General features: G+C 43.8%; 1 protein-coding gene across 1 annotated transcript; it reads left to right on the plus strand.

Moving 5' to 3' along the window:
• The first annotated feature begins 2,367 nt into the window (after nucleotides 1-2,367).
• LOC142775536 (uncharacterized) lies at nucleotides 2,368-16,480 on the plus strand. Its single transcript, XM_075876983.1, has 7 exons — nucleotides 2,368-5,793; nucleotides 6,521-7,027; nucleotides 7,066-7,309; nucleotides 9,646-9,729; nucleotides 10,817-11,202; nucleotides 14,413-14,995; nucleotides 16,083-16,480. The coding sequence occupies exons 1-7, from the start codon at nucleotides 5,176-5,178 to the stop codon at nucleotides 16,478-16,480; spliced, it is 2,820 nt and encodes a 939-aa protein (XP_075733098.1). The 5' UTR covers nucleotides 2,368-5,175.
• Nucleotides 16,481-24,546: the final 8,066 nt, after the last annotated feature.

Here is a 24,546-nt window from a genome sequence, read left to right on the forward strand (position 1 = left end):
ATACATACAGGTGACAAGCCATATCATTGCGGCTCATGCGACAAATTGTTTGCACGAAAGCATAGCCTCATATTACATAGCCGCACGCATACAAGTGATAAGCCATATCATTGCGGCTTTCACGATAAATCATTTGCAATGAAGGGTACCCTCACGCAACAGCTCTTCGTGCATACAGGCGAGAAGCTATACCAATGTTGCTTTTGCGATAAATCATTTGCACACAAGTGTCCTCACAAGAAGTCTCCGCATACATACAGGTGACAAGCCATATCATTGCGACTCATGCGATAAATCGTTTGCACGAAAGCATGGCCTCATATTACATAGCCATACAGTACAGGTTAAGTCATCTCATTGCGGCTTTTGCGATAAACTATTTGCAATGAAGGGTACCCTCATGCAACAACTCTTCATGCATACAGGCGAGAAGCTATACCATTGTTGCTTTTGCGATAAATGATTTGCACACAAAAGTGTGCTCACAAGACATCTCCGCATACATACAGGTGTAAAGCCATATCATTGCGGCTCATGCGATAAATCGTTTGCACGAAACCTTAGCCTCATATTACATAGCCACACACATACAGGTGATAGGCCATATCATTGCGGCTTTTGCGATAAATCATTTGCAATGAAGGGTACCCTCACGCAACAACTCTTCGTGCATACAGGCGAGAAGCTATAACATTGTTGCTTTTGCGATAAGTCATTTGCACACAAAAGTGTCCTCACAAGACATCTCCGCATACATACAGGTGATAAGCCATATCATTGCGGCTCATGTGATAAATCATTTGCAATGAAGGGTGCCCTCACGCAACAACTCTTCATGCATACAGGCGAGAAGCTATACCATTGTTGCTTTTGCGATAAACCATTTGCACACAAGTGTCTTCACAAGACATCTCCGCATACATACAGGTCACAAGCCATATCATTGCGGCTCCTGTGATAAATCGTTTGCACGAAAGCATAGCCTCATATTTCATAGCCACACACATACAGGTTAAGCCATATCATTGCTGCTTTTGCGATAAATCATTTGAAATGAAGGGTACCCTCATTCAACAACTCCTCATGCATAGAGGCGGGAAGCTATACCATTGTTGCTTTTGCGATAAATCATTTGCACACAAAAGTGTCCTCACAAGACATCTCCGCATACACACAGGCTACAAGCCATATTATTGCTGCTCATGCGATAAATAATTTGCACGAAAGCATAGCCTCATATTACATAGCCGCACGCATACATGTGATAAGCCATATCATTGCGGCTTTTGCGATAAATCATTTGCACGAAAGCATAGCCTCATATTACATAGCCGCACGCATGCAGGTGATATGTTATATCATTGCGGCTTTTGCGATAAATCATGTGCAATGAAGGGTGCCCTCACTCAACAAGTCTTCATGCATAGAGGCGAGAAGCTATACCATTGTTGCTTTTGCGATAAATAATTTGCACACAAAAGTGTCCTCACAAGACATCTGCGCATACATACAGGTGACAAGCCATATTTATTTATTAATTTATTCATAATACCCTTAAGGGCCCTCTCACAGGAGGGTATTACATAGGGGGGGCTATAACACATACAGGTACATGAAATGATTAATAGAACCAGAAAACACGCAAACTAAACACCATACAGCTACTAAATACAATAGAATAAATATAAGGTCAATATTCTTACCGCATAATCTTAAATATTCAGAAGAAATAATATGAGTCAAACAATAACAAAACTAAAAAAATTTTAAAAACAAACTACACAAAGAACGAAAATAGAGTCACAAGAGTACAATAAAACGCAATCTAGCTTACTACAATCACACGCGCCATTAAGCAAAAAGGAATTGCAACATCCCCAAAAACACGTGTAATAACTGAATTAGGCAAACACAGCAATAAATAACACGAACCATGAACATACGCAGTTTCTACAAAAAACACGGTTTGCAGAAAAAAGAAAAAAGAGGGGGGAATACCGCAAAAGGTTCACACGCTTGCACTCATGTTTAGTAGGTTTTGAAATTCAGTGATATTGCGGCTCATGCAATAAATCGTTTGCATGAAAGCATAGCCTCATAATATATAGCCGCGCGCATACAGGTGATAAGCCATATCATTGCGGCTTTTGTGATAAATCATTTGCAATGAAGGGTGCCCTCACGCTACAATTCTTCGTGCATACAGGCGAGGAGCTATACCATTGTTGCTTTAGCGATAAATCATTTGCACACAAAAGTGTCCTCACAAGACATCTCCGCATACATACAGGTGACAAGCCATATCATCGCGGCTCATGCGACAAATCGTTTGCACGAAAGCATAGCCTCTTATTACATAGCCACACATATACAGGTGATAAGCCATATATTTACAGCTTTTGTGATAAACCATTTGCAATGAAGGGTGCCCTCACGCAAGAACTCTTCATGCATACAGGCGAGAAGCTATACCATTGTTGCTTTTGCGATAAATCATTTGCACACAAAAGTGTCCTCACAAGACATCTCCGCATACATACAGGAGACAAGCCATATCATTGTGGCTCATGCGATAAATCGTTTGCACGAAAGCATAGCCTCATATTACATAGCCACACATATACAGGTTAAGTCATCTCATTGCGGCTTTTGCGATAAATTATTTGAAATGAAGGGTACCCTCATGCAACAATTCTTCATGCATACAGGCGAGAAGCTATACCATTGTTGCTTTTGCGATAAATCATTTGCACACAAAAGTGTCCTCACAAGAATTCTCCGCATACATACAGGTGACAAGCCATATCATTGCGGCTCATGCGATAAATCGTTTGCACGAAAGCATAGTCTCAATTACATAGCCCCACACATACAGGTCATAAGCCATATCATAGCGGCTTTTGCGATAAATCATTTGCACTGAAGGGTACCCTCACGCAGCAACTCTTCGTGCATACAGGTGGGAAGCTATACCATTGTTGCTTTTGCGATAAATCATTTGCACGCAAAAGTGTCCTCACAAGACATCTCCGCATACGTACAGGTGACAAGCCATATCATTACGTCTCATGCGATAAATCGTTTGCACGAACGCATAGCCTCATATTACATAGCCACACACATACAGGTTAAGCCATATCATTGCGGCTTTTGCGATAAATCATTTGCAATGAAGGGTACCCTCATTCAACAACTCTTCATGCATGCACACGGGAAGCTATACCATTGTTGCCTTTGCCATAAATCATTTGCACACAAAAGTGTCCTCACAAGTCATCTCCGCATACGTACAGGTGACAAGCCACATCATTGCGGCTCATGTGATAAATCATTTGCACAAAAGCATAGCCTCATAATACGCAGCCGCACGCATACAGGTGATAAGCCATATCATTGCGGCTTTCGCGATCAATCGTGCAATGAAGGGTGCCCTCACGCAACAACTCTTCATGCATACAGGCGAGAAGCTATACCATTCTTGCTTTTGCGACAAAGCACTTGCACACAAAATTGTCCTCACAAGACATCTCCGCATACATACAGGTGACAAGCCATATCATTGCGGCTCACGTGATAAATCAGTTGCACAAAAGCATAGCCCCATATTACATAGCCGCACGCATACAGGTGACAAGCAATATCATTGCGGCTTTCGCGATAAATCATTTGCAATGAAGGGTACCCTCACGCAACAGCTCTTCGTGCATACAGGCGAGAAGCTATACCATTGTTGCTTTTGCGATAAATCATTTGCACACAAGTGTCCTCACAAGACATCTCCGCATACATACTGGTGACAAGCCATATCATTGCGACTCATGCGATAAATCGTTTGCACGAAAGCATAGCTTCATATTACATAGCCAAACACATACAGGTTAAGTCATCTCATTGCGGATTTTGCGATAAATTATTTGCAATGAAGGGTACCCTCATGCAAGAACTCTTCATGCATACAGGCGAGAAGCTATACAATTGTTGCTTTTGCGATAAATCATTTGCACACAAAAGTGTCCTCACAAGACATCTCCGCATACATACATGTGACAAGTCATATCATTGCGGCTCATGTGATAAATCATTTGCAATGAAGGGTGCCCTCACGCAACAACTCTTCATGCATGTAGGCGAGAAGCTATACCATTGTTCCTTTTGCGATAAATCATTTGCACACAAAAGTGTCCTCACAAGACATCTCCGCATACATACAGGTGACAAGCCATATCATTGTGGCTCATGCGACAAATCGTTTGCACGAAAGCATAGCCTCATATTACATAGCCACAAACGTACAGTTGATAAGCCATATCATAGCGGCTTTTGCGATAAAACATTTGCAATGAAGGGTACCCTCACGCAACAACTTTTCGTGCATGCAGGCGAGAAGCTATACCATTGTTGCTTTTGCGATAAATCATTTGCACACAAGTGTCCTCACAAGACATCTCCGCATACATACAGGTGACATGCCATATCATTGCGGCTCATGCGATAAATCGTTTGCACGAAAGCATCGCCTAATATTACATAGCCGCACACATACAGGTGATAAGCCATATCATTGCGGCTTTTGCGATAAATCGTTTGCATGAAAGCATAGCCTCATAATATATAGCCGCGCGCATGCAGGTGATAAGCCATATCATTGCGGCTTTTGTGATAAATCATTTGCAATGAAGGGTGCCCTCACGCTACAATTCTTCGTGCATACAGGCGAGGAGCTATACCATTGTTGCTTTAGCGATAAATCATTTGCACACAAAAGTGTCCTCACAAGACATCTCCGCATACATACAGGTGACAAGCCATATCATCGCGGCTCATGCGACAAATCGTTTGCACGAAAGCATAGCCTCTTATTACATAGCCACACATATACAGGTGATAAGCCATATATTTGCAGCTTTTGTGATAAACCATTTGCAATGAAGGGTGCCCTCACGCAAGAACTCTTCATGCATACAGGCGAGAAGCTATACCATTGTTGCTTTTGCGATAAATCATTTGCACACAAAAGTGTCCTCACAAGACATCTCCGCATACATACAGGAGACAAGCCATATCATTGTGGCTCATGCGATAAATCGTTTGCACGAAAGCATAGCCTCATATTACATAGCCACACATATACAGGTTAAGTCATCTCATTGTGGCTTTTGCGATAAATTATTTGAAATGAAGGGTACCCTCATGCAACAATTCTTCATGCATACAGGCGAGAAGCTATACCATTGTTGCTTTTGCGATAAATCATTTGCACACAAAACTATCGTCGCAAGACATCTCCGCATACATACAGGTGACAAGCGATATCATTGCGGCTCATGCGGTAAATCGTTTGCACGAAACCTTAGCGTCATATTACATAGCCACACACATACAGGTGATAGGCCATATTATTGCGGCTTTTGCGATAAATCCTTTGCAATGAAGGGTACCCTAACGCAACAACTCTTTGTGCATACAGGCGAAAAGCTATACCATTGTTGCTTTTGCGATAAATCATTTGCACACAAAAGTGACCTCACAAGACATCTCCACATACATACAGGTGACGAGCCATATCATTGCGGCTTATGTGATAAATCATTTGCAATGAATTGTGCCCTCACGCAACAACTCTTCATGCATGTAGGCGAAAAGCTATACCATTGTTGCTTTTGCGATAAATCATTTGCACACAAAAGTGTCCTGACAAGACATCTCTGCATACATACAGGTGACAAGCCATATCATTGCGGCTCATGCGATAAATCGTTTGCACAAAAGCATAGCCTCATAATACATAGCCACACTCATACAGGCTAAGCCATATCATTGCGGCTTTTGCGATAAATCATTTGCAATGAAGGGTACCCTCATTCAACAACTTTTCATGCATACATGCGAGAAGCTATACCATTGTTGCTTTTGCGATAAATCATTTGCACACAAAGGTGTCCTCACAAGACATCTCCGCATACATACAGGTGGCAAGCCATATCATTGCAGCTCATGCGATAAATCGTTTGCAAAAAAGGATAGCCTCATATTACATAGCCACACTCATACAGGTTAAGCCATATCATTGCGGCTTTTGCGATAAATCATTTGCAATGAAGGGTACCCTCATGCAACAACTTTTCATGCATACAGGCCAGAAGCTATACCATTGTTGCTTTTGCGATAAATTATTTGCACACGAAAGTGTCCTCACAAGACATCTCCGCATACATACAGGTGACAAGCCATATCATTGCGGCTCATGTGATAAATCATTTGCACAAAAGCACAGCCTCATATTACATAGCCGCACGCATACAGGTGATAAGCCATATCATTGCGGCTTTCGCGATAATTCATTTGCAATGAAGGGTACCCTCACGCAACAACTCTTTGTACAGACAAGCGAGAAGCTATACCATTGTTGCTTTTGCGATAAATCATTTGCACACAAAAGTGTCCTCACAAGTATTTCCGCACACCTACAGGTGACAAGCCATATCATTGCAGCTCATGTGATAAATCGTTTGCATGAAAGCATAGCCTCATTATAAAAAGCCGCACGCATGCACGTGATAAGCCATATCATTGCGGCTTTTGTGATAAATCATTTGCAATGAAGGGTGCCCTCACGCTACAATTCTTTGTGCATACAGGCGAGAAGCTATACCATTGTTGCTTTTGCGATAAATCATTTGCACACAAAAGTGTCCTAACAAGACATCTCCGCATACATACAGGTGACAAGCCATATCATTGCGGCTTTTGCGATAAATCATTTGCACAAAAGCATAGCCTCATATTACATAGCCGCACGCATACAGGTGATAAGCCATATCATTGCGGCTTTTGTGATAAATCATTTGCAATGAAGGGTGCCCTCACGCAACAATTTTTCGTGCATACAGGCGAGAAGCTATACCATTGTTGCTTTTGCGATAAATCATTTGCACACAAAAGGGTCCTCACAAGACATTTCCGCATACATACAGTGACAAGCCATATCATTGCGCCTCATGCGATAAATCGTTTACATGAAAGCATAGCCTCATAATATATATGCGCACGCATACACGTGATTAGCCATATCATTGCGGCTTTTGTTATAAATCAGCTGCAATGAAGGGTGCCCTCACGCTACAATTCTTCATGCATACAGGTGAGAAGCAATACCTATGTTGCTTATGCGATAAATCATTTGCACACAAAAGTGTCCTCACAAGACATCTCCGCATGCATACAGGTGACAAGCCATATCATTGTGGCTCATGCGACAAATCGTTTGCACGAAAGCATAGCCTCATATTACATAGCCACACACATACAGGTGATAAGCCATATCATAGCGGCTTTTGCGATAAATCATTTGCAATGAAGGGTACCCTCACGCAACAACTCTTCGTGCATGCAGGCGAGAAGCTATACCATTGCTTCTTTTGCGATAAATCATTTGCACACAAGTGTCCTCACAAGACATCTCCGCATACATACAGGTGACAAGCCATATCATTGCGGCTCGTGTGATAAATCGTTTGCACGAACGCATAGCCTCATATTACGTTGCCACACACATACAGGTTAAGCCATATCATTGCGGCTTTTGCGATAAATCATTTGCAATGAAAATTACCCTCATTCAACAACTCTTCATGCATGCAGGCGGGAAGCTATACCATTGTTGCCTTTGCCTTAAATCATTTGCACACAAAAGTGTCCTCACAAGACATCTCGGCATACACACAGGTTACAAGCCATGTTATTGCGGCTCATGCGATATATCACTTGCACGAAAGCATAACCTCATAATACATAGCCGCACGCATACAGGTGATAAGCCATATCATTGCGGCTTTCGCGATCATTCGTGCAATGAAGGGTGCCCTCACGCAACAACTCTTCATGCATACAGGCGAGAAGCTATACCATTGTTGCTTTTGCGACAAAGCATTTGCACACAAAATTGTCCTCACAAGACATCTCCGCATACATACAGGTGACAAGCCATATCATTGCGGCTCACGTGATAAATCATTTGCACAAAAGCATAGCCTCATATTACATAGCCGCACGCATACAGGTGATAAGCCATATCATTGCGGCTTTCGCGATAATTCATTTGCAATGAAGGGTACCCTCACGCAACAAATCTTCGTGCATACAAGCGATAAGCTATACCATTGTTGCTTTTGCGATAAATCATTTGCACACAAAAGTGTCCTCACAAGAATTCTCCGCATACATACAGGTGACAAGCCATATCATTGCGGTTCATGCGATAAATCGTTTGCACGAAAGCATAGTCTCAATTACACAGCCCCACACATACAGGTCATAAGCCATATCATAGCGGCTTTTGCGATAAATCATTTGCAATGAAGGGTACCCTCACGCAGCAACTCTTCGTGCATACAGGTGGGAAGCTATACCATTGTTGCTTTTGCGATAAATCATTTGCACGCAAAAGTGTCCTCACAAGACATCTCCGCATACGTACAGGTGACAAGCCATATCATTGCGTCTCATGCGATAAATCGTTTGCACGAACGCATAGCCTCATATTACATAGCCACACACATACAGGTTAAGCCATATCATTGCGGCTTTTGCGATAAATCATTTGCAATGAAGGGGCCCTCACGCAACAACTCTTCATGCATACAGACGAGAAGCTATACCATTGTTGCTTTTGCCATAAATCATTTGCACACAAAAGTGTCCTCACAAGTCATCTCCGCATACGTACAGGTGACAAGTCATATCATTGCGGCTCATGCGATAAATCGTTTCCACAAAAGCATAGCCTCATATTACATAGCCACACATATACAGGTTAAGTCATCTCATTGTGGCTTTTGCGATAAATTATTTGAAATGAAGGGTACCCTCATGCAACAATTCTTCATGCATACAGGCGAGAAGCTATACCATTGTTGCTTTTGCGATAAATCATTTGCACACAAAAGTATCGTCGCAAGACATCTCCGCATACATACAGGTGACAAGCCATATCATTGCGTCTCATGCGATAAATCGTTTGCACGAACGCATAGCCTCATATTACATAGCCACACACATACAGGTTAAGCCATATATTTGCAGCTTTTGTGATAAACCATTTGCAATGAAGGGTGCCCTCACGCAAGAACTCTTCATGCATACAGGCGAGAAGCTATACCATTGTTGCTTTTGCGATAAATCATTTGCACACAAAAGTGTCCTCACAAGACATCTCCGCATACATACAGGAGACAAGCCATATCATTGTGGCTCATGCGATAAATCGTTTGCACGAAAGCATAGCCTCATATTACATAGCCACACATATACAGGTTAAGTCATCTCATTGTGGCTTTTGCGATAAATTATTTGAAATGAAGGGTACCCTCATGCAACAATTCTTCATGCATACAGGCGAGAAGCTATACCATTGTTGCTTTTGCGATAAATCATTTGCACACAAAAGTATCGTCGCAAGACATCTCCGCATACATACAGGTGACAAGCGATATCATTGCGGCTCATGCGGTAAATTGTTTGCACGAAACCTTAGCGTCATATTACATAGCCACACACATACAGGTGATAGGCCATATTATTGCGGCTTTTGCGATAAATCCTTTGCAATGAAGGGTACCCTAACGCAACAACTCTTTGTGCATACAGGCGAAAAGCTATACCATTGTTGCTTTTGCGATAAATCATTTGCACACAAAAGTGACCTCACAAGACATCTCCACATACATACAGGTGACAAGCCATATCATTGCGGCTCATGTGATAAATCATTTGCAATGAATTGTGCCCTCACGCAACAACTCTTCATGCATGTAGGCGAAAAGCTATACCATTGTTGCTTTTGCGATAAATCATTTGCACACAAAAGTGTCCTGACAAGACATCTCTGCATACATACAGGTGACAAGCCATATCATTGCGGCTCATGCGATAAATCGTTTGCACAAAAGCATAGCCTCATAATACATAGCCACACTCATACAGGCTAAGCAATATCATTGCGGCTTTTGCGATAAATCATTTGCAATGAAGGGTACCCTCATTCAACAACTTTTCATGCATACATGCGAGAAGCTATACCATTGTTGCTTTTGCGATAAATCATTTGCACACAAAGGTGTCCTCACAAGACATCTCCGCATACATACAGGTGGCAAGCCATATCATTGCAGCTCATGCGATAAATCGTTTGCAAAAAAGGATAGCCTCATATTACATAGCCACACTCATACAGGTTAAGCCATATCATTGCGGCTTTTGCGATAAATCATTTGCAATGAAGGGTACCCTCATGCAACAACTTTTCATGCATACAGGCCAGAAGCTATACCATTGTTGCTTTTGCGATAAATCATTTGCACACGAAAGTGTCCTCACAAGACATCTCCGCATACATACAGGTGACAAGCCATATCATTGCGGCTCATGTGATAAATCATTTGCACAAAAGCACAGCCTCATATTACATAGCCGCACGCATACAGGTGATAAGCCATATCATTGCGGCTTTCGCGATAATTCATTTGCAATGAAGGGTACCCTCACGCAACAACTCTTTGTACAGACAAGCGAGAAGCTATACCATTGTTGCTTTTGCGATAAATCATTTGCACACAAAAGTGTCCTCACAAGTATTTCCGCACACCTACAGGTGACAAGCCATATCATTGCAGCTCATGTGATAAATCGTTTGCATGAAAGCATAGCCTCATTATAAAAAGCCGCACGCATGCACGTGATAAGCCATATCATTGCGGCTTTTGTGATAAATCATTTGCAATGAAGGGTGCCCTCACGCTACAATTCTTTGTGCATACAGGCGAGAAGCTATACCCTTGTTGCTTTTGCGATAAATCATTTGCACACAAAAGTGTCCTAACAAGACATCTCCGCATACATACAGGTGACAAGCCATATCATTGCGGCTTTTGCGATAAATCATTTGCACAAAAGCATAGCCTCATATTACATAGCCGCACGCATACAGGTGATAAGCCATATCATTGCGGCTTTTGTGATAAATCATTTGCAATGAAGGGTGCCCTCACGCAACAATTCTTCGTGCATACAGGCGAGAAGCTATACCATTGTTGCTTTTGCGATAAATCATTTGCACACAAAAGGGTCCTCACAAGACATTTCCGCATACATACAGTGACAAGCCATATCATTGCGCCTCATGCGATAAATCGTTTGCATGAAAGCATAGCCTCATAATATATATGCGCACGCATACACGTGATTAGCCATATCATTGCGGCTTTTGTTATAAATCAGCTGCAATGAAGGGTGCCCTCACGCTACAATTCTTCATGCATACAGGTGAGAAGCAATACCTATGTTGCTTATGCGATAAATCATTTGCACACAAAAGTGTCCTCACAAGACATCTCCGCATGCATACAGGTGACAAGCCATATCATTGTGGCTCATGCGACAAATCGTTTGCACGAAAGCATAGCCTCATATTACATAGCCACACACATACAGGTGATAAGCCATATCATAGCGGCTTTTGCGATAAATCATTTGCAATGAAGGGTACCCTCACGCAACAACTCTTCGTGCATGCAGGCGAGAAGCTATACCATTGCTTCTTTTGCGATAAATCATTTGCACACAAGTGTCCTCACAAGACATCTCCGCATACATACAGGTGACAAGCCATATCATTGCGGCTCGTGTGATAAATCGTTTGCACGAACGCATAGCCTCATATTACGTTGCCACACACATACAGGTTAAGCCATATCATTGCGGCTTTTGCGATAAATCATTTGCAATGAAAATTACCCTCATTCAACAACTCTTCATGCATGCAGGCGGGAAGCTATACCATTGTTGCCTTTGCCATAAATCATTTGCACACAAAAGTGTCCTCACAAGACATCTCGGCATACACACAGGTTACAAGCCATGTTATTGCGGCTCATGCGATATATCACTTGCACGAAAGCATAACCTCATAATACATAGCCGCACGCATACAGGTGATAAGCCATATCATTGCGGCTTTCGCGATCATTCGTGCAATGAAGGGTGCCCTCACGCAACAACTCTTCATGCATACAGGCGAGAAGCTATACCATTGTTGCTTTTGCGACAAAGCATTTGCACACAAAATTGTCCTCACAAGACATCTCCGCATACATACAGGTGACAAGCCATATCATTGCGGCTCACGTGATAAATCATTTGCACAAAAGCATAGCCTCATATTACATAGCCGCACGCATACAGGTGATAAGCCATATCATTGCGGCTTTCGCGATAATTCATTTGCAATGAAGGGTACCCTCACGCAACAACTCTTCGTGCATACAAGCGATAAGCTATACCATTGTTGCTTTTGCGATAAATCATTTGCACACAAAAGTGTCCTCACAAGAATTCTCCGCATACATACAGGTGACAAGCCATATCATTGCGGCTCATGCGATAAATCGTTTGCACGAAAGCATAGTCTCAATTACATAGCCCCACACATACAGGTCATAAGCCGTATCATAGCGGCTTTTGCGATAAATCATTTGCAATGAAGGGTACCCTCACGCAGCAACTCTTCGTGCATACAGGTGGGAAGCTATACCATTGTTGCTTTTGCGATAAATCATTTGCACGCAAAAGTGTCCTCACAAGACATCTCCGCATACGTACAGGTGACAAGCCATATCATTGCGTCTCATGCGATAAATCGTTTGCACGAACGCATAGCCTCATATTACATAGCCACACACATACAGGTTAAGCCATATCATTGCGGCTTTTGCGATAAATCATTTGCAATGAAGGGGCCCTCACGCAACAACTCTTCATGCATACAGACGAGAAGCTATACCATTGTTGCTTTTCCCATAAATCATTTGCACACAAAAGTGTCCTCACAAGTCATCTCCGCATACGTACAGGTGACAAGTCATATCATTGCGGCTCATGCGATAAATCGTTTCCACAAAAGCATAGCCTCATATTACATAGCCACACTCATACAGTTTAAGCCATATCATTGCGGCTTTTGCGATAAATCATTTGCAATGAAGGGTACCCTCACGCAACAACTCTTCGTGCATGCAGGCGAGAAGCTATACCATTGCTTCTTTTGCGATAAATCATTTGCACACAAGTGTCCTCACAAGATATCTCCGCATACATACAGGTGACAAGCCATATCATTGCGGCTCATGTGATAAATCATTTGCACAAAAGCATAGCCTCATATTACATAGCCGCACACATACAGGTGATAAGCCATATCATTGCGGCTTTCGCGATAAATCTTTTGCAATGTAGGGTACCCTCATTCAACAACTTTTCATGCATACAGGCGAGAAGCTATACCATTCTTCCATTTGCGATAAATCATTTGCACACGAAAGTGTCCTCACAAGACATCTCTGCATACATACAGGTGACAAGCCATATCATTGCGGCTCATGCGCCAAATCGTTTGCACGAAAGCATAGCCTCATAATACACAGCCGCACGCATACAGGTGATAAGCCATATCATTGCGGCTTTCGCGATAAATCATGTACAATGAAGGGTGCCCTCATGCAACAACTCTTCATGCATACAGGCGAGAAGCTATACCATTGTTGCTTTTGCGATAAAGCATTTGCACGCAAAAGTGTCCTCACAAGACATCTCCGCATACGTACAGGTGACAAGCCATATCATTGCGTCTCATGCGATAAATCGTTTGCACGAACGCATAGCCTCATATTACGTAGCCACACACATACAGGTTAAGCCATATCATTGCGGCTTTTGCGATAAATCATTTGCAATGAAAATTACCCTCATTCAACAACTCTTCATGCATGCAGGCGGGAAGCTATACCATTGTTGCCTTTGCCATAAATCATTTGCACACAAAAGTGTCCTCACAAGACATCTCGGCATACACACAGGTTACAAGCCATGTTATTGCGGCTCATGCGATATATCGCTTGCACGAAAGCATAACCTCATAATACATAGCCGCACGCATACAGGTGATAAGCCATATCATTGCGGCTTTTGCGATAAATCGTTTGCATGAAAGCATAGCCTCATATTACATGGCCACACACATACAGGTGATAAGCCATATCATAGCGGCTTTTGCGATAAATCATTTGCAATGAAGGGTACAATCACGCAACAACTCTTCGTGCATACAGGCGAGAAGCTATACCATTGTTGCTTTTGCGATAAATCATTTGCACACAAAAGTATCGTCGCAAGACATCTCCGCATACATACAGGTGACAAGCCATATCATTGCGTCTCATGCGATAAATCGTTTGCACGAACGCATAGCCTCATATTACATAGCCACACACATACAGGTTAAGCCATATATTTGCAGCTTTTGTGATAAACCATTTGCAATGAAGGGTGCCCTCACGCAAGAACTCTTCATGCATACAGGCGAGAAGCTATACCATTGTTGCTTTTGCGATAAATCATTTGCACACAAAAGTGTCCTCACAAGACATCTCCGCATACATACAGGAGACAAGCCATATCATTGTGGCTCATGCGATAAATCGTTTGCACGAAAGCATAGCCTCATATTACATAGCCACACATATACAGGTTAAGTCATCTCATTGTGGCTTTTGCGATAAATTATTTGAAATGAAGGGTACCCTCATGCAACAATTCTTCATGCATACAGGCGAGAAGCTATACCATTGTTGCTTTTGCGATAAATCATTTGCACACAAAAGTATCGTCGCAAGACATCTCCGCATACATACAGGTGACAAGCGATATCATTGCGGCTCATGCGGTAAATTGTTTGCACGAAACCTTAGCGTCATATTACATAGCCACACACATACAGGTGATAGGCCATATTATTGCGGCTTTTGCGGTAAATCCTTTGCAATGAAGGGTACCCTAACGCAACAACTCTTTGTGCATACAGGCGAAAAGCTATACCATTGTTGCTTTTGCGATAAATCATTTGCACACAAAAGTGACCTCACAAGACATCTCCACATACATACAGGTGACAAGCCATATCATTGCGGCTCATGTGATAAATCATTTGCAATGAATTGTGCCCTCACGCAACAACTCTTCATGCATGTAGGCGAAAAGCTATACCATTGTTGCTTTTGCGATAAATCATTTGCACACAAAAGTGTCCTGACAAGACATCTCTGCATACATACAGGTGACAAGCCATATCATTGCGGCTCATGCGATAAATCGTTTGCACAAAAGCATAGCCTCATAATACATAGCCACACTCATACAGGCTAAGCCATATCATTGCGGCTTTTGCGATAAATCATTTGCAATGAAGGGTACCCTCATTCAACAACTTTTCATGCATACATGCGAGAAGCTATACCATTGTTGCTTTTGCGATAAATCATTTGCACACAAAGGTGTCCTCACAAGACATCTCCGCATACATACAGGTGGCAAGCCATATCATTGCAGCTCATGCGATAAATCGTTTGCAAAAAAGGATAGCCTCATATTACATAGCCACACTCATACAGGTTAAGCCATATCATTGCGGCTTTTGCGATAAATCATTTGCAATGAAGGGTACCCTCATGCAACAACTTTTCATGCATACAGGCCAGAAGCTATACCATTGTTGCTTTTGCGATAAATCATTTGCACACGAAAGTGTCCTCACAAGACATCTCCGCATACATACAGGTGACAAGCCATATCATTGCGGCTCATGTGATAAATCATTTGCACAAAAGCACAGCCTCATATTACATAGCCGCACGCATACAGGTGATAAGCCATATCATTGCGGCTTTCGCGATAATTCATTTGCAATGAAGGGTACCCTCACGCAACAACTCTTTGTACAGACAAGCGAGAAGCTATACCATTGTTGCTTTTGCGATAAATCATTTGCACACAAAAGTGTCCTCACAAGTATTTCCGCACACCTACAGGTGACAAGCCATATCATTGCAGCTCATGTGATAAATCGTTTGCATGAAAGCATAGCCTCATTATAAAAAGCCGCACGCATGCACGTGATAAGCCATATCATTGCGGCTTTTGTGATAAATCATTTGCAATGAAGGGTGCCCTCACGCTACAATTCTTTGTGCATACAGGCGAGAAGCTATACCCTTGTTGCTTTTGCGATAAATCATTTGCACACAAAAGTGTCCTAACAAGACATCTCCGCATACATACAGGTGACAAGCCATATCATTGCGGCTTTTGCGATAAATCATTTGCACAAAAGCATAGCCTCATATTACATAGCCGCACGCATACAGGTGATAAGCCATATCATTGCGGCTTTTGTGATAAATCATTTGCAATGAAGGGTGCCCTCACGCAACAATTCTTCGTGCATACAGGCGAGAAGCTATACCATTGTTGCTTTTGCGATAAATCATTTGCACACAAAAGGGTCCTCACAAGACATTTCCGCATACATACAGTGACAAGCCATATCATTGCGCCTCATGCGATAAATCGTTTGCATGAAAGCATAGCCTCATAATATATATGCGCACGCATACACGTGATTAGCCATATCATTGCGGCTTTTGTTATAAATCAGCTGCAATGAAGGGTGCCCTCACGCTACAATTCTTCATGCATACAGGTGAGAAGCAATACCTATGTTGCTTATGCGATAAATCATTTGCACACAAAAGTGTCCTCACAAGACATCTCCGCATGCATACAGGTGACAAGCCATATCATTGTGGCTCATGCGACAAATCGTTTGCACGAAAGCATAGCCTCATATTACATAGCCACACACATACAGGTGATAAGCCATATCATAGCGGCTTTTGCGATAAATCATTTGCAATGAAAATTACCCTCATTCAACAACTCTTCATGCATGCAGGCGGGAAGCTATACCATTGTTGCCTTTGCCATAAATCATTTGCACACAAAAGTGTCCTCACAAGACATCTCGGCATACACACAGGTTACAAGCCATGTTATTGCGGCTCATGCGATATATCACTTGCACGAAAGCATAACCTCATAATACATAGCCGCACGCATACAGGTGATAAGCCATATCATTGCGGCTTTCGCGATCATTCGTGCAATGAAGGGTGCCCTCACGCAACAACTCTTCATGCATACAGGCGAGAAGCTATACCATTGTTGCTTTTGCGACAAAGCATTTGCACACAAAATTGTCCTCACAAGACATCTCCGCATACATACAGGTGACAAGCCATATCATTGCGGCTCACGTGATAAATCATTTGCACAAAAGCATAGCCTCATATTACATAGCCGCACGCATACAGGTGATAAGCCATATCATTGCGGCTTTCGCGATAATTCATTTGCAATGAAGGGTACCCTCACGCAACAACTCTTCGTGCATACAAGCGATAAGCTATACCATTGTTGCTTTTGCGATAAATCATTTGCACACAAAAGTGTCCTCACAAGAATTCTCCGCATACATACAGGTGACAAGCCATATCATTGCGGCTCATGCGATAAATCGTTTGCACGAAAGCATAGTCTCAATTACATAGCCCCACACATACAGGTCATAAGCCATATCATAGCGGCTTTTGCGATAAATCATTTGCAATGAAGGGTACCCTCACGCAGCAACTCTTCGTGCATACAGGTGGGAAGCTATACCATTGTTGCTTTTGCGATAAATCATTTGCACGCAAAAGTGTCCTCACAAGACATCTCCGCATACGTACAGGTGACAAGCCATATCATTGCGTCTCATGCGATAAATCGTTTGCACGAACGCATAGCCTCATATTACATAGCCACACACATACAGGTTAAGCCATATCATTGCGGCTTTTGCGATAAATCATTTGCAATGAAGGGGCCCTCACTCAACAACTCTTCATGCATACAGACGAGAAGCTATACCATTGTTGCTTTTCCCATAAATCATTTGCACACAAAAGTGTCCTCACAAGTCATCTCCGCATACGTACAGGTGACAAGTCATATCATTGCGGCTCATGCGATAAATCGTTTCCACAAAAGCATAGCCTCATATTACATAGCCACACTCATACAGTTTAAGCCATATCATTGCGGCTTTTGCGATAAATCATTTGCAATGAAGGGTACCCTCACGCAACAACTCTTCGTGCATGCAGGCGAGAAGCTATACCATTGCTTCTTTTGCGATAAATCATTTGCACACAAGTGTCCTCACAAGATATCTCCGCATACATACAGGTGACAAGCCATATCATTGCGGCTCATGTGATAAATCATTTGCACAAAAGCATAGCCTCATATTACATAGCCGCACACATACAGGTGATAAGCCATATCATTGCGGCTTTCGCGATAAATCTTTTGCAATGTAGGGTACCCTCATTCAACAACTTTTCATGCATACAGGCGAGAAGCTATACCATTCTTCCATTTGCGATAAATCATTTGCACACGAAAGTGTCCTCACAAGACATCTCTGCATACATACAGGTGACAAGCCATATCATTGCGGCTCATGCGCCAAATCGTTTGCACGAAAGCATAGCCTCATAATACACAGCCGCACGCATACAGGTGATAAGCCATATCATTGCGGCTTTCGCGATAAATCATGTACAATGAAGGGTGCCCTCATGCAACAACTCTTCATGCATACAGGCGAGAAGCTATACCATTGTTGCTTTTGCGATAAAGCATTTGCACGCAAAAGTGTCCTCACAAGACATCTCCGCATACGTACAGGTGACAAGCCATATCATTGCGTCTCATGCGATAAATCGTTTGCACGAACGCATAGCCTCATATTACGTAGCCACACACATACAGGTTAAGCCATATCATTGCGGCTTTTGCGATAAATCATTTGCAATGAAAATTACCCTCATTCAACAACTCTTCATGCATGCAGGCGGGAAGCTATACCATTGTTGCCTTTGCCATAAATCATTTGCACACAAAAGTGTCCTCACAAGACATCTCGGCATACACACAGGTTACAAGCCATGTTATTGCGGCTCATGCGATATATCGCTTGCACGAAAGCATAACCTCATAATACATAGCCGCACGCATACAGGTGATAAGCCATATCATTGCGGCTTTTGCGATAAATCGTTTGCATGAAAGCATAGCCTCATATTACATGGCCACACACATACAGGTGATAAGCCATATCATAGCGGCTTTTGCGATAAATCATTTGCAATGAAGGGTACAATCACGCAACAACTCTTCGTGCATACAGGCGAGAAGCTATACCATTGCTTCTTTTGCGATAAATCATTTGCACACAAGTGTCCTCACAAGTCATCTCCGCATACATACAGGTGACAAGCCATATCATTGTGGCTCATGTGATAAATCATTTGCACAAAAGCATAGCCTCATATTACACAGCCGCACGCATACAGGTGATAAGCCATATCATTGCGGCTTTCGCGATCATTCGTGCAATGAAGGGTGCCCTCACGCAACAACTCTTCATGCATACAGGCGAGAAGCTATACCATTGTTGCTTTTGCGACAAAGCATTTGCACACAAAATTGTCCTCACAAGACATCTCCGCATACATACAGGTGACAAGCCATATCATTGCGGCTCACGTGATAAATCATTTGCACAAAAGCATAGCCTCATATTACATAGCCGCACGCATACAGGTGATAAGCCATATCATTGCGGCTTTCGCGATAAATCATTTGCAATGAAGGGTACCCTCACGCAACAGCTCTTCGTGCATACAGGCGAGAAGCTATACCATTGTTGCTTTTGCGATAAATCATTTGCACACAAGTGTCCTCACAAGACATCTCCGCATACATACAGGTGACAAGCCATATCATTGCGACTCATGCGATAAATCGTTTGCACGAAAGCATAGCTTCATATTACATAGCGAAACACATACAGGTTAAGTCATCTCATTGCGGGTTTGGCGATAAATTATTTGCAATGAAGGGTACCCTCATGCAACAACTCTTCATGCATACAGGCGAGAAGCTATACCATTGTTGCTTTTGCGATAAATCATTTGCACACAAAAGTGTCCTCACAAGACATCTCCGCATACATACAGGTGACAAACCATATCATTGCGGCTCATGTGATAAATCATTTGCAATGAAGGGTGCCCTCACGCAACAACTCTTCATGCATGTAGGCGAGAAGCTATACCATTGTTGCTTTTGCGATAAATCATTTGCACACAAAAGTGTCCTCACAAGACATCTTCGCATACATACAGGTGACAAGCCATATCATTGCGGCTCATGCGACAAATCGTTTGCACGAAAGCATAGCCTCATATTACATAGCCACACACATACAGTTGATAAGCCATATCATAGCGGCTTTTGCGATAAAACATTTCCAATGAAGGGTACCCTCACGCAACAACTTTTCGTGCATGCAGGCGAGAAGCTATACCATTGTTGCTTTTGCAATAAATCATTTGCACACAAGTGTCCTCACAAGACATCTCCGCATACATACAGGTGACATGCCATATCATTGCGGCTCATGCGATAAATTGTTTGCACGAAAGCATCGCCTCATATTACATAGCCGCACACATACAGGTGATAAGCCATATCATTGCGGCTTTTGCGATAAAACATTTGCAATGAAGGGTGCCCTCACGCTACAATTCTTCGTGCATACAGGTGAGAATCAATACCATTGTTGCTTTTGCGATAAATCATTTGCACACAAAAGTGTCCTCACAAGACATCTCCGCATGCATACAGGTGACAAGCCATATCATTGTGGCTCATGCGACAAATCGTTTGCACGAAAGCATAGCCTCATATTACATAGCCACACATATACAGGTGATAAGCCATATCATTGCGGTTTTTGCAATAAATCATTTGCAATGAAGGGTACCCTCACGCAACAACTCTTCGTGCATACAGGCGAGAAGCTGTACCATTGTTCCTTTTGCGATAAATCATTTGCACACAAAAGTGTCCTCACAAGACATCTCCGCATACATACAGGTGACAAGCCATATCTTTGCGGCTCATGCAATAAATCGTTTGCACGAAAGCATAGCCTCATATTACATATCTGCACGCATACAGGTGATAAGCCATACCATTGCGACTTTTGTGATAAATCATTTTCAATGAAGGGTGCCCTCACGCAACAACTCTTCATTCATACAGGCGAGAAGCTGTACTATTGTTGCTTTTGCGATAAATCATTTGCACACAAAAGTGCCCTCACAAGACATCTCCGCCCACATACACGTGACAAGCCATATCATTGCGGCTCATGTGATAAATCATTTGCACAAAAGCATAGCCTCATAATACACAGCCGCACGCATACATGTGATAAGCCATATCATTGCGGCTTTCGCGATAAAACATTTGCAATGAAGGGTACCCTCACGCAACAACTTTTCGTGCATGCAGGCGAGAAGCTATACTATTGTTGCTTTTGCGATAAATCATTTGCACACAAGTGTCCTCACAAGACATCTCCGCATACATACAGGTGACATGCCATATCATTGCGGCTCATGCGATAAATCGGTTGCACGAAAGCATCGCCTCATATTACATAGCCGCACACATACAGGTGATAAGCCATATCATTGCGGCTTTTGCGATAAATCGTTTGCATGAAAGCATAGCCTCATAAAATATAGCCGCACGCATACACGCGATTAGCCATATCATTTCGGCTTTTGTGATAAATCAGTTGCAATGAAGGGTTCCCTCACGCCACAATTCTTCGTGCATACAGGTGAGAAGCAATACCATTGTTGCTTTTGCGATAAATCAATTGCACACAAAAGTGTCCTCACAAGACATCTCCGCACACATACAGGTGATAAGCCATATTGTTACGGTGCATCATCGACAGGAGCAAGCGTGGCACTTAGCGAAGATGAAGAAGACGCCTGTGCGTTAGGCGCTTGCACGAGAGGCAACTCAGCCATCTTGTTCGGCTGCCGACTCTCGGTGGACGCTGTCCTGTAAGCCAAGACCTCGCTCCGTCACATTTGGTGGAGGTGCTGGGTAACCGCCTCGCAACGGAACTTCGCAGCGGCCGACGTTTCAAGGGTCATTCCACAACGATGACGGAGAGTACGGCGTCTGCATCTGCTCCTGGTGTTCCAGCGGCCGGAGATGATGCGGTAACTACATCTCCTTCTGCGACCACAACCTTTGTGCTCGAACCCCCGCGGGATCCTGGCACGTTCAGCGGTTCCGGCGATCCAGATGAAGTTGACGTTGAAGATTGGCTGGCAGAGTACGAACGTGTGAGTACTCGATACCGATGGGGCCCGACTCTTATGCTGGCAAACCTGTTATTCTATCTTAGGGGAACCGCCAAATCGTGGTATGAGAACCATGAAACAGAACTTGTGAGTTGGCCAGTGTGCAGAGAGAAAATGCTAGACCTGTTCGGAAAGCCGATTGGAAGAAAAATGGCCGCGAACAAAATGCTCGCGTCTCGGGCGCAGACCTCGACCGAGTCTTACGTCTCCTATATAGAAGATGTGTTGTCGTTGTGTCGCAAAGCCAATGCCGATATGCCGGAGGCTGACAAGGTTGGGCATATTCTTAAAGGGATTGCGGATGACGCATTCAACCTCTTCATCTGCAAAAATTTTTCTACAGTGGACGCCATTATAAAAGAATGTCGGCGCTTTGAGCAAGCGAAGAGCCGGCGGATTAACAGCGTGTTCACCCGCCTTCCCAATACGGCCGCAACATCATCTTGCGAAGACCGTGCAAGAACACAGCCACCACCTCTAGATTCATCGGATCAGGTGACCCGAATTGTACGGCGCGAACTTGAAGCCATTGCCTCTGCTCCGGCTCACACCGCTGCAAGTGACACCACCCCACTCACTGCTAACATGGTTCAAGCCATCGTCCGCCAAGAACTCGCCAGCGTAGGTATTCCCTCGGTGTGCGCTTTGCCCAGCCCGCAGCGAGCTTCATGGCGTCCACCCTCGTCCTATCGCGAGCAGCAGTTCACGGCCCGATCTCGCGACCCTGCGGCGTGGAGAACCGTCGACAATCGACCAATTTGTTTTCATTGCCACCGTATCGGTCATGTCGTCCGTTACTGCAATTACCACTGGTCCTCGCCACCTCGGACTTCATCTCAACCTCACTACCGACAGGACAGCACCCGCTTCGCGTCTGCCGTGCAGCCTTCTCCGCAAAACAACTACAGAAGGTTCAACAGCCGATCTCCGTCACCGCATGGTCATCAGTCGCGTTCGCCCCCAGGACGTCGCCAGTCGTCTCGCTCACCGCGGACTCGCAGGCCGTCATCTCCATTCAACCCCGCTCCTGCCTACCCGGAAAACTAAACGGTGCAGCGCCCGGAGGTGACGCTGCATCTTCGACTCCCTCCACAAATCCTCTCTTGACGCTTCCGACGAGACAAAATTTGTTAGACGTTGCCGTTGACGGTGTGCCTATTTCTGCTCTTATAGATACTGGAGCGCACATTTCTGTAATGAGTGCGAACCTTCGCCGACGCCTACATAAAGTGCTCACGCCTGCCGCTTCCCACAAACTTCGTGTCGCTGATGGGAGGACCCCTGATGTTCAAGGGATGTGCACGGCCCGTGTGTCCATTGCTGGTCATCCTACATTAGTTCAGTTTGCCGTCATTGAAATGTGTCCTCATGACCTAATACTTGGTTTGGACTTCCTGTCACGTCATTCTGCGCTCATTGATTGTGCCACTGGTGCTCTTCAGCTTGAACTGCCGCAGTTTGCCGATTTTACAGCAGACTATTCTCCCCGTTTACGCTCTCGTCACCACGTTCGCTTGCCTCCGCAAGCTGCTACATATGTCACTTTATCGTGCTCACGTCATGTGCCCGACGGTGACTACCTGGTCACTCCTATAGTCGACGTACTGATGGCCCGAGACGTCGCCCTTGCTCACACTGTTGTCGCCGTCGCTAATAATACAGTGGTTATACCACTACTCAACGTGAGTCTCTTGACTCAAGTTATTCCGCAAGACATGTCTTTGGCCAACCAATCTCCACTTGACAGCTGCAACGTTACTAGTTTGGACACCGATACTACATCCCCCTGTCTTGGCCGCAATTACACTCTGCCTGCAGATGACATTAACAAGATGATTGCTCCCGACCTCACTGCAGTGCAAGCTGCCAGCCTCCGTAGTCTGCTAACATCATATAGAGACCTTTTCGACTTTGACCACCGCCCTCTCAGCCAAACAACTGCAGTGACTCACCGGATCAACACTGGTAATGCCAGTCCTATACGGCGGCGTCCATATCGCGTATCTCACAAGGAACGCCAAGTAATCCAAAATGAAGTGGATAAAATGATTACTAAAGACGTAATAGAACCCTCATCCAGCCCCTGGGCCTCCCCAGTCGTGCTCGTTCAGAAGAAAGATGGCAGCTGGCGCTTTTGCGTGGACTATCGCCATTTAAACAAAGTGACCCACAAAGATGTCTACCCTTTGCCTCAGATTGATGACGCCCTCGATTGCCTCCATGGTGCCCAATACTTTTCGTCTATCGACCTTCGATCCGGCTATTGGCAAATTTTCGTCGACCCCATGGATCGTGAAAAAACCGCTTTCGTTACGCCCGACGG

Source organism: Rhipicephalus microplus, chromosome X, assembly GCF_043290135.1.
Source record: "Rhipicephalus microplus isolate Deutch F79 chromosome X, USDA_Rmic, whole genome shotgun sequence".
In the NCBI taxonomy this organism is placed as follows: domain Eukaryota; kingdom Metazoa; phylum Arthropoda; class Arachnida; order Ixodida; family Ixodidae; genus Rhipicephalus; species Rhipicephalus microplus.